The sequence below is a fragment of the Condylostylus longicornis genome, unplaced genomic scaffold, assembly GCF_029603195.1.
Source record: "Condylostylus longicornis isolate FDR11 unplaced genomic scaffold, ASM2960319v2 ptg000155l, whole genome shotgun sequence".
Taxonomy (NCBI): domain Eukaryota; kingdom Metazoa; phylum Arthropoda; class Insecta; order Diptera; family Dolichopodidae; genus Condylostylus; species Condylostylus longicornis.
In genome coordinates this window covers 121,912-133,804 of record NW_026578123.1, presented here as the reverse complement: position 1 = coordinate 133,804, position 11,893 = coordinate 121,912, and the positions used below count along the sequence as shown (strand labels likewise).

Here is an 11,893-nt window from a genome sequence, read left to right as displayed (position 1 = left end):
AATTTCTAACCAAACATCAGAAAAAAATCCTGTGTATTTTTCATTATTCGAAATTACTTTATCCTTAGAAGAGCTTATTATAAATTTATTATTATTTCTTTTATATTGTATTAATTATTTCCAGTTGAATGATTTATAGGTATAAGTTATAACTCAAAAAAAAAATCATTTCTGACATACTTTTTAAATGCGCATTTTATCATAAAAATTTAAATCATGCCATTGCGTATAAAATTAAAATTGAATCATAAAAAATGTAATAAAAAATTTCATATAAATACAATCATATTTATAGATTACTTAAGGCAATTTAGACCAAGGGAATTCAACAATATTATTTTTCATTGTAGTGCGTTGGTGAGCTTTATTGGTCGGGTTTTATTTGGTGGGTTGCGTTTATGGTTTAATGTAAATTGCCTGTAATATTATTGGATATAATAAATTTATAAATAACGTTATAACGGACTAGTAAATTTGGAAGTGTTATATTGGTGGAAGTGTTATACAGAAACAATTACGCAGGTATTTCACATTGCAAAAAAAATTTCTTCTAACGAAATAAACTATTTGTTAGCTGTTAAAATTTCAGACTTTTACAACCTGAGGTCTAGAAGAAAAACGACATCAAAAATTTTCAAAAAACCGATTTTAGATAACGGTAAATTTGAACGGCCATTTTGTTTTATAGTATGCCGCGAGAAGCATGTCGCTGCCTTTCTGAGTTTGCAAAATTTGAAAAATGCTTATGGTTTCACTACAATAAATAGTTAAAAAATGGTATTTTTAAAGTTTTGTGTGGGGGGGGGGGGCGGGATGAAGAAGTGGCATATATTTTAGAGGGAGGGGAGATAGGTATAAATTTTCTTGTACCGAAATAAGTTTCTAGTAAAAGTCTATGTACATATTACGTTTTTCAGCTTCCTATCTTCAAGAGTGTAGAAGTTTTGTAAACATGTTCACGGACGGACGGACAGAGTGAAACTAATAACCACTTTTTTTAAAAAATTTTTTGGAAAAATGTTAAAAAGTATAAATCTCTTGTCTTACGTTTCTCAAAAGAAAATTAGCTATATACATAAATTTAAAAATTAATTCACTCGTATTACAATTCTGCGCTCAATTACACTTCTTTCAATTCTATTGGAACCAATTTTAATAGCTAAATTCAAGTCAGTCAGCTTCGAAATAAAATGAAAGGAACCAATACGAGTGAATTAACCTTAAAGTTCTAAATTTTCATCATTTTCAAATGATTTTTCTTTGTTCATACTTAAGTATGTAATGTAAGTACTTGAGAGTTTACTACACTTATATACTAATATATGTATATATATAGAAAACGTAAATTTGTATGTACAAGTACAACATTAAATTGCAATTTTTAAAATATTTTTTTATATTTTTTTTTTATTTTGAAATTGGCATGTCTTTTCTTTTTTGCTTGCTTTATTATTTTGCTCTTTTGTTTTTTTTTTTATTTTTAAATTAAAAAATCATGCTTCAAAGTGAGAATTTTCGGTAAAATTAAAATGTTTCGTCATATTTTGTATCGTTTTTAGTTGTTCGTTTGTATACACACTCTCACTCTCTTTGTGTTTTTTTTTTTGTGATTTGCATAAAAAAATATTTCAAATTAGAGAATTTTAAGAAGCAAGAAACAAAAAGATAAAGTTGAAATTGGAACAAAAAAAAAATTTTTTTTCATTAGTTTCTCAATCTCAACATCGAATTGCTTTTTATTTCAATTTTTATACTTGTTTTTCTTCCAACCCTATTTGAAGAAACTCTTTTAATTTTGGTAACTCTTTTGTTTTGCTTCTCAATTTTTTTCTCTAATTTTCTTTTTCAATTTTACCATTATTGCCATTGTGTTTTTTGTTTTTTTTTCAATTATTTTTTTTTAATTTATACAAAATCACTTTGAAGCATGGTAACTGTTCCTCACCTATTCTCATTTAATATAATACTTTTTGGTGGTGATGTACCAGTACCATTACTATTAATAACAGTATGTTGTAATTGTAATCCTTGGTCCTCTTGTTTTTCTAATTGTTCTTTCTGTTTCTGTTGTAATTGTTGTTGTTGTTGTTGTTGTAATTTTTGAAATTGTTGTTGTTGTTGCTGTTGCTGCTGATGATGATGATGATGGTGATGGTGATGTAAACTATTATGATAGTTATTAACATTATTATTAATGTATACAGATGAATTACGATAATTATTTGTTGTTGAACGACGTACTGACATAAAACTAGTATCAGCACCAGTTGAATGATGTCCACGAAATGATGGTTGTGCATTATGACGACAACATAAATAACGATGAAAATGTTGACGAAAAACACCAGATATAAAATATAATGCAACCGGATTAACACATGAATTTAGAAAACTTTAAAACAAAAAAAATAACAAATTTTAGAAAAAATTTTTGAATTTAAGAAAAAGTAGCTATTTTAATAAAATTGTGAGGACGAAATGACAATAAATTTTTAGTAAGTAATTTTAGGTACCCGTACCATTCAATTAATCATTATTGACTTTTTGAAATAAATATTTGTATATTTTACAGAGAGACGAAAAAAACCCTATTTGTTTAAAAAAAATAGCGAAATGGGATAAAAAAAAGGAACAAGTTCACGCCTCAAGGTATTTTTTACAAGGACATTTTTTTCCCAAATATCTACAAGTATATGACTTTTTTTCAAAAACCAAAAAAAAAAAATATTTTTCTAAAACTTTAAAAAATATTACTTTGCGGTTTTTTCTATGCTTTTTACCGACCACATTGCATACAATAAGGGAGGTCATGTGATGGCACCAAATTTTGGATGTCGAGTTTTCGCTGAAAACCTACTTTTCCATAGTAAGTCTTATACTTCTCCATAGATGTCAACCTGCTGGTCCGTCAAGTACCAAATTTCAGATGTCTTGTTTTCGGTGGGAATGTACTTCTCCATAGTAGGGAAGCGTAAATAAAATATTTTTAGAGAGATGTCGAACTGCTGGTCCGTCGGGCACCAAATTTTGGATGTCGTGTTTTCAGTGGGAACGCACTTCTCTATAGTACGGAAGCGTAAATAAACTATTTTTAGAGAGATGTACGGTTTGTCAGTCTCTCTGTCGATCTGTCGATCTATCGAACTGTGTGTGCACGCGTGTATCTCAAGTTTGACTGATTCGATTTTGATGAAATTTTATACGTGATTTTATTTTGGCTATAGCACGAATTGATCAACTTTTGGGATATATCAAAACTCGAGAAGTGGACTTTTCTGTATATATAAGGAAAAAATATTAACGAATTTCCTTATTTCCAATGCGGTCGGTTATGTACTGATCACATCAGATTTTTTACTTTTTACCACATTCAATAATTTATTTTAACCATTCTTGAAGATTTTTCATCTGTTTATATAGATATGTTGCTTGTAGCATGGATGGCATATCCTTGGAGAGCATTGATGACATGTTACAAGTGGGATTTTTCTTTTTTTTTTCATCTTGTATTAAGAAATTCTTGTATTTTTCTTCTACAAAATGTAAACTAAATATTTTCATTTACAATATACACAATTATATGTAAGATATTTGTATATATATTTTATTTGGTTTTAAAAGGTATAAGGGTACAAAGGTACATTCTGTTTTAAGAATAAATGAAAATAAATGGAGTGAAGGTAATGGCTTTTATTTGAGTGAAAATTCACTCAAAAAATTTTTTTTTCATTTCTCTAATTTTACACTTTATACATTTTTAATAAGTATACATAGCTATATTTACATTAACAAGAATCTTTAATGTATATGCTAGGTATAAAGGTGAAAATTGATATAGGCAAATAAAAAATTTGTAGATCAAATGTACAAAGTAAAAAATATTAAACTCTTATAACTTGTATACGGGTGAATTGAAAATGGCAAAAGAAAATTCATAAATTATCCATTAAATTTTTTACAAAATTAATTTTCAACAAAAATTAGTATTGAGATATATGAGAGAGAACATAGAGTAACAAAAAGCATGATAAAATTTAATATTTATTTTTTGTCTTCATTTTAATTCTATTCTCTCTTAAAATGTCATATACTGGCATAAAAGTTTCTCTTATGTCACACACTCTTCCATACACACAAATTTTGGAGTGCGTGAATTTTTTGTTTGAGTAAACAAAAAATTTTGCCAAAATGTTAAAATGATAATTATGTGACGATTTTATTGCCCAAAAACAAGGACATTTATGTGTGTCTATTTGGAAGAATATTATAATACACAGAAAAAAATTTTTATGTAAAAATAATACAATATTTTTGTTAAGAAAAACCTGATCAAAGTTGTAGTTTGTAGCGCAGGTTGAATAATAAAGTCATTGTATGTGCAGATTGGTCCGGTTTTGATGTTACAGCTCTCTGAGCATTGACTCCTCGTTGATTTTTAGTAAAAAAATTGTTTGGACGGGAGAGAGGGTTTCGATTAGTTAAAGAAAATTAGATTGAAAAAAATTAGTCTTTCAAATATCCGTAACAGTTTCCAGTTGTTGACAAAAAATAATTCAACATAACGGTATTTATATTATTGGTTCATATCACACTGACCATATTCGAGTAATAGCCTCTCAATAATTTATCTCAATAATTTTGGATTAATTATCTCAATAAAGTTCGTAATTTTTTTTTTCGATGTGTGACATCATCCTTTTAAACCATATTTGCCATTTCACAGGTCAAATGATAATTTTATATCAGCAGTTTTTGTTATACTTTCAAGAATACTTATTGTACAAAAATTTTGAAGAGGAATAAAGGTAAAAGCTTGGATTGAGACTGAAGAAACTTTTGGCATTTTACAACTATAATATATGGCACAGTTCACTGTGAAACTACTTATTGAACTTACACGGCAATAAGAATAAGTATAAATGAGATTTTTCTATAAAAAAGTAAAATAATTGAAGTAAAATTAATTTCACTACTATTTCAGATGATTAGATGAGTAATATCATTTGTTTGCTTATAGCTTTAGCAAGTTAACCACTGCAAATTTGCAAGTATATCAAAAAAAATTTGATTTATACTTAAGGAAGATTCTTCAATAAATGTAAGTACAAATTATTTTAATTTTTCTAACAACTTTCAACCTATTTTTTTTTACAGTGTACAAATCGTTATAAATGTCCGATATTAATAAAAAAATGAAATGTTTTTCGTTTATTTAGGTTTCTTGTTTTTGCGTGTTTGTTATTCAAACCTCGATGAAATGTCAAATATTTTCGTTTCGTGTATCCGAAGGTATATAGTTTATACGCTGAATAATCTGTTCTTTAAGTCTGGTATGAGTTACATAAAATAATTTTATAATTATGTTTATAAAAGATATACAAAACCATTTAAATATAAAAATTTCGAATCTTCTTTTAAATGAAAAAATATTAAATTTATAAAAGAGTGAATGATTTTTTTAGTGACTCTTCACAACTTATCACTTTTAAGCAATTTTCAGTGATAGAATATATGCAATATAGCTATGGAGAAAATGCATTCTCTTATTAGTGTAAAATCTTAAACTCATTAATTTGGTACAAGAAAACTACCAAGTATACAAACCTTCCTACATAGTTGAAACTTTTAAATATTCACAATAATTTACATAAAATTTTACAAAAAATTCTAGTGAGAAATTATTCTAATGAAAGGGCTATAGTGTGTTAAAATTTACTAAAAAGTTGTTATACTTTTAAACATCAGAAAATTATATTTTGCTTTTTTATATAGTCAACATTATAATATACAACTACAGAATGGAGGTTTCAGGCATTATTCATTTAGGCATTAATAAATAAATAATTGAAATATTTAATTTCGCTTTAGGCAATTGAAATTTTTGAAAATTTTTATTGGTCACAGCTTAAATTTAATTTTATTGATTACGATTTAAAATTTATTACAGCTTAAATATAATTAAAATTTAATTTTTTTTTCACAAAATCGAATTTCTACTTAAAAATACTATGTAAATTCTCTATATAATATAAAATGGACGTTTAATAAAAAAAAAACTGCAATATTAACAGTATGTTATGCTTATTCATACGAAAAATTACTTTAGTTTATATGCATATAAAGGACATCTATACCCTACACTTTAATAAAATAAAGAGGACATAAATTCTTTTAATATATTTCTAATTTATACGAGTTTTAGTTGAATGTGTGTTGTCTAAAATGTAAATATTGTACTGTACAGTTTATTACAAATCGTCATAAAATTTGTTGAGGGAAACTTCCTCAACTATACCTCATAGAGAGAGAAATTTGGAGCCGGACTCAACAATTCGAAGACATAGATTATACTGATGACATCTGTCTTCTCTGTCACGAGATGAGTGTTATGCTGAGCAAATGAGATCATCTCGTAAATATTGCCTGACGTGTAGGTTTCAAAGTAGATATCAATAAAACTAAAGCTGTGAGAATAAAAAGCAGCAGGAGCCTGGAGCTCAATTATTGTTGGCCCAGAAATAGTTTGTATTAGTAGTTTCGAGTCTTTGAGCGGTTTAATAATCCCTGAAGGTGGACTCAAGAAAAATCGGAAAATAGGCCTTAGAAAACAAAAGCCGATTTGGTAGGCTGCAATTGGTATGAAAGCATATCCGAACAATCAGTTTAAAGTTGGTTCTGATATACGGTGGCGTGTATACATATTGAAATAACACACGTCTTAACTAAATCAAATTGATTAAAGTACTAAGAATTCTGTAGTTTAAAAATTAAACAGAAGAGCTTTGAATTAGCTGCAACGTCTCCCCTACCCCCTCCTCCTGACAATATTCTTGTTATCAATAATTAATAATTGAACTTATAATTTAATTTTATGAATATTTTCTTAAAATTTTAAAATGCACGGTATAAAACTGTATGCACTGCAAAAAAACAAAAAACCAATATTGTAAAAAAAATTCTTAATTTAGATTGCAAGGATAATAGCATTTCAGTTTGAATTTTTAAATAAATATGAAATATGATTGACGTGTAACTTTGTATGCTAATTTTCATTTCCATTATATTCTAATATTAATTCTAAGTATAAATAGCTAGTATCTATGCTTGTATATAGTTGCAATACTCGTATATACTATTATATTGTATAAAAGATTAAATTATGCAGCTTGGTATATTCAAGTGCAATACGCGTAGAATATTCATTTATTAAAAAATTTAATAATATTCAAAATTTTTGCTGTTGGTTTTTCTTTTATTTTAATAATTTAAAAGTCTGCAATCCTCTGACAGCAATTTTTCTTTCGCTTTTAAGAATTTTTTGTATTAAATATTCGATAGTAATTTTTTTTGAACATGTTTTCGACAACATGTAACGTTTTTGGTATATAAAGAAAATGAAAGATATTTTCAGGTGAAATAAAGGGAACTGAAAGTAATATTATAAAAAATATTTTATAATTTACAATATCCAAGGATACGAACAATTTTTAAAAGTTAAAATAAAAATTTCATATTCCCCACTTGAATTAATAATGAGGAAAATATTCTTATAATTCAATTAGTAGTGCAAAATGTATTTTGTATAAAAAGAGAAACCTAATTGAAGTAAGCTGCTATTGAAAATCGAGCAGAAATCATTCAAAAATCGAAGCATGAACAAGTTTTCGGAACATTTTGTGTAAAAGATAGAAGCTTTGAAAAAAATTGACTCTAAAATTTCAAAATCGAGCTCAGGTTATAAACATTCTTGAAAATTTCTTGAACAAATCACTGTTAGGAGGGAGTAAAACATTGTTAGGGGAAAAAAAGCTGAAATAGTAATGTCAAAAATGAAAGCCCTCATGTTTTTCACCCATCAAGTCATTCAAAAGAATATGTGAATAAATATTTTAAATATTTCAGTGAAATTGTTAAAAAGTCATTTAAATTTGTATAGAATAATTTTTTGAAAAGAGGGTCAAAAATATTGTTTTTACCCCTAAAATTATGCAAAATTCATGAATTTATAAAAGTTGAATAAAAATATCAAAATATAATCAGTTCTAAGCTAATATAAAATTATTAAAATAAAATTATACCTCGTACAAAATCCAACAATTCTTAAAATATGCCAAAATGTATCATATTCTGATTGAGCATTTGGATATACATGAAACCATACTTCAAAAACATGATATGGGAAAAAGCATATGAAAAAAACTGTAAAAAAAAAAAAAATAAATTCATTTTTCAATGTATCCTTTTTAAAAATTTATTCATTAATTCGTTCTTTTAATTACAAAATAATTTTTATTATAGTAAGTTCATATACTTACTCAATACAAAGGCAATAACCATTCTAGCTACATGTCGTCTTGCAGTTGCTTGTGCTCGACTTTGTGGTCCGGACATTTCTCCCGGCATTTCTCTTGCACTCACGTGTAATCTTCTTGCCATCATAATATATAGAGCTGCTATTATTGATAACGGAAGTAAATAATATATAAAAGCCTTACAGCAGACTGCAGACCTATAATAAAATATATGAAAAAAAAAAAAAGATTGTAGAAAATGAAAAAATAATAATTGTGTCATGGTGTAATTAATTCAGAAATTTTTTATTTTCTTTTGCATTGCGCTATTAATAAATTAATGCATTTACTATATTGGTGCATTTATGAATATAGTTGACTAGACTAATCATAAAATTGGGTCACAATAGCCTTTTATAGTTATAGTAATAGTTTATTTCATATTGGTATACTACGTATGCAATTTCTAGTGTAAAATGTAATATCCTTTTAAAACAATCAACTAAAACTTACTGTGACGTTACTTGTATAATAACTGTCTTTTATTTTTTTTTTTCTGTGTAATTGATGTCCACAATACAAATAAATATTAGAAATCGAATTGAAATGTGTCATATTAAAATGTTTTTTTTTTTTTAGGTAAAAGCTTGTGATGTACAAGTAATAAAGGTATGCATGAGTCATAAATAAAACAAATAGATGAGAACGAATATTGAAATTTTACTCTAATCATATTTGTATATATAAAACAAAAATTCTGTCATTTCCTCTCTTTGATTAATGTTTTGCATTTGACAATCATACGGTTGTCAATTAAATTTTTTAAGAACATGAATTGTATTCAATATATCTGATATTAGCAATTTTGTAAGAATCATTTTGATTGCCTGCCTCGAATAAATTAAATTCAACCCCGCGAGAAGCGATTAAATTCAACCTCGAGTAGAAAAACCGCCTGCAGCAACTGTCAAAATGGCATCTTGTCGTGCAAGTATGAAATTCTTGGTACATTAACCAAAATTGGATATTGCCCTGTCACAGTCTACTTAAAAAAGGTAATAAAAATGAAGACAGTGAAGTTGGTATTTGGTAGAATTGGAAGAACCGTTGAAGCAAGCAATATATTACAATGCGAAAACTCGTTTGCCTTTCAAAGTTACACGATCATAAAGGTTCAGATGCCTTGAAAGCGAAAAAAAGGTATAATATTAAATAATAATTTAGTAAACTTAAATAGAAGCTCCCAAGTGTAGATCCAACTTTTCATTCACTGATTAACACAAACTCTAGTTTTAATTATTGTCAAAATGCGGGACGGGACGCAAGGGGGATGGACTGCAAATATATTTGACACAATTGTTTACAGTTTAATTGTTTTCATATTAGCACTTCTTCAAAGAACGAAATGCTTATTAGTCTCACTCTGTCCGTCCTTCTATCTACGTACAAATTTTATTTTGGAATTTAATTTTGAAATTATTAAAAATATTAAAATCAAAGCTAAATAATGTACGATTGCATACGTGCACCGGCTATTATACAAACATATATGTACATATATGTAGGTATATAACATGTTTAACTATCTGTCCAATATACAAATAACTCTGTTTGACATTTGAAATTTTTATTATACAAAAAATTTCTATTCTTCTATATTTTATCGAATAAAAATTAAAAGAACAAAAAAAAAAAAAATAAAAAAATAAGAAAGTAGAAATTGGAAAATGTCATGCAAAATTTATATTACACGTTTTGGTTTGACAATAAAGAATTCAAGAAAATTTTTTAAATTTTTTCTTTTATACCACAAGGGATTTTGTCAAATCAAGGATTGATTTTATTCTTCGATACAACCATCGTAGATTAACTATTAGAGAAAAACAAACAAGATTTCATATTATAGATGTTCATGTTGTAAAAATTATTAGTATACAAGGTAAGGATCATCAATATATTATGAAAGGTGTGTGCGTGTATACAAAAAAAAATAAAGATTTTAAAAATCTTTAAATATTTTCATGTGTTCCACTTTGTTACAACACGTCTCTACAGAGTCTCCGTTTTTTTTGTTTAATATTTTTTTGTTGTCATTTATTACCTACATATATGTAAGTCTACTTGTGTTCTCTTGTCCCATACTCATAGTTCCCTTGGAATGTACCCATCTATCAATGTACTTCTATACAGGACTGATTTTTAACCTTTATACACTCATTTCTAGATATTTAAACCCATTATTTTCATTTCACTTCGTATAGTCTGAACTTTTCACCCATATTAAGGTGATGGAATTGATTTTTGCTCAAAAAAAAAAAAACAAATTTTATTATTTTTCTTTTTGATTAAATTAATTTTTAAGGTGATTTATTGTGATTATGTGTGATGACTTAACATTAACATATAAGGATAAGGTTAATGGTACATATTGGGTTTTATATTAGTTGGGATTTTTATAAAGAAAATTAATTTAATTTGTGACGCAAAGAAAATATTGTAGGACTCTCTAATTTCTTTTCAAGAAACAAAATATACTTAAGTCCATTACAATTTTGAATCCGATCTAAATTTTTTTTCTATAATCAAGAAATTTCATATGATCCATAAGATTAATAGAATGAAGTTTTAATAAAATTATATAAGAAAATATACAATATCAAGGATTATACTCGAGTTAATGTGACTCTATCAAAACGATATGTTAAGAATAAATCAAAGGAATGTGAACAAATTTATATTTCAAAGAAGGCTAATATTCCGACTATATAATTTTCTTATTATTATTTTAAATTAGCTCTAGACTCATGTACTTATTTTTGTTGTAAAAATTTTGTTAAATCTCTAAAATAAATTTTTCATTTAACCTTAAAATTTACAAATTAATGTTGGCATATTAAAGTCTCTTACAAATAAATCGATGGTAATACTGAAAATCTATGGTTCGTTAGCTTGTACCAAAGAAATAAACAAAAAATTTGTTGTATAACAATTTTCAAAAAAATATAATTACAGTGTCTGGCAACTTTACGTTTTGAATTTCTTATACATACAAAATTTCATTATAAATTCAAAATTCTCTAACAATGAAAGTTTGATTTTATAAGTTACGGTTGTAAAATTGTTGAATTCGTGGACAAAAATTATTGTAAGTATACGAAAGAAATCTGATGAGGTCAGCACATATCTGACTGCATAGTGTATTTTCTAGTTTAGCGGAATTGCAGCACAAGGTAATGAAAATATTTTTTAAAAATTTGTTTAAACATTCAAATTCAATAAATGTTGTTCTTACATCACTTTCTCTTTTCTAATTTGCCTTGAAAAGTTCGACAGTTATTATACAGCAGACAAACAGGACTCAAATACTATGAAATGGTAAAAAATGTAACATCGGCTCACAATAAAATTTCCGAGATCTGGCACATTACAATCGGTTTACCCGAAACGTAGGTAAAGCAGTGCACCAACAAGCACCCCCAACAGGTATACAGAGTGACATTTCCCCCAAAGTTGTTTATTTACGTTTCTATGCACAGAGAAATGTCATTTTCATTGAAAACTTGACATGCAATATTTGGTGCTATCACATCATTTCCCTCATT

At 26.8% G+C, this 11,893-nt stretch overlaps 1 protein-coding gene across 1 annotated transcript in view; it reads right to left on the bottom strand.

The window, feature by feature from the left end:
* Positions 1 to 1,935: 1,935 nt before the first annotated feature.
* Positions 1,936 to 11,893, bottom strand: part of LOC129615955 (neuropeptide CCHamide-2 receptor-like) — an 84,702-nt gene continuing 74,744 nt past the window's right edge. Inside the window, exons 5-7 of the mRNA XM_055531397.1 lie at positions 8,316 to 8,509; positions 8,079 to 8,199; positions 1,936 to 2,392 (exon numbers count right to left, since the gene is read on the bottom strand). Coding sequence (XP_055387372.1) covers positions 1,942 to 2,392; positions 8,079 to 8,199; positions 8,316 to 8,509 — 766 coding nt within the window. The 3' untranslated portion in view covers positions 1,936 to 1,941. The remainder of the gene's footprint in view (positions 2,393 to 8,078; positions 8,200 to 8,315; positions 8,510 to 11,893) is intronic.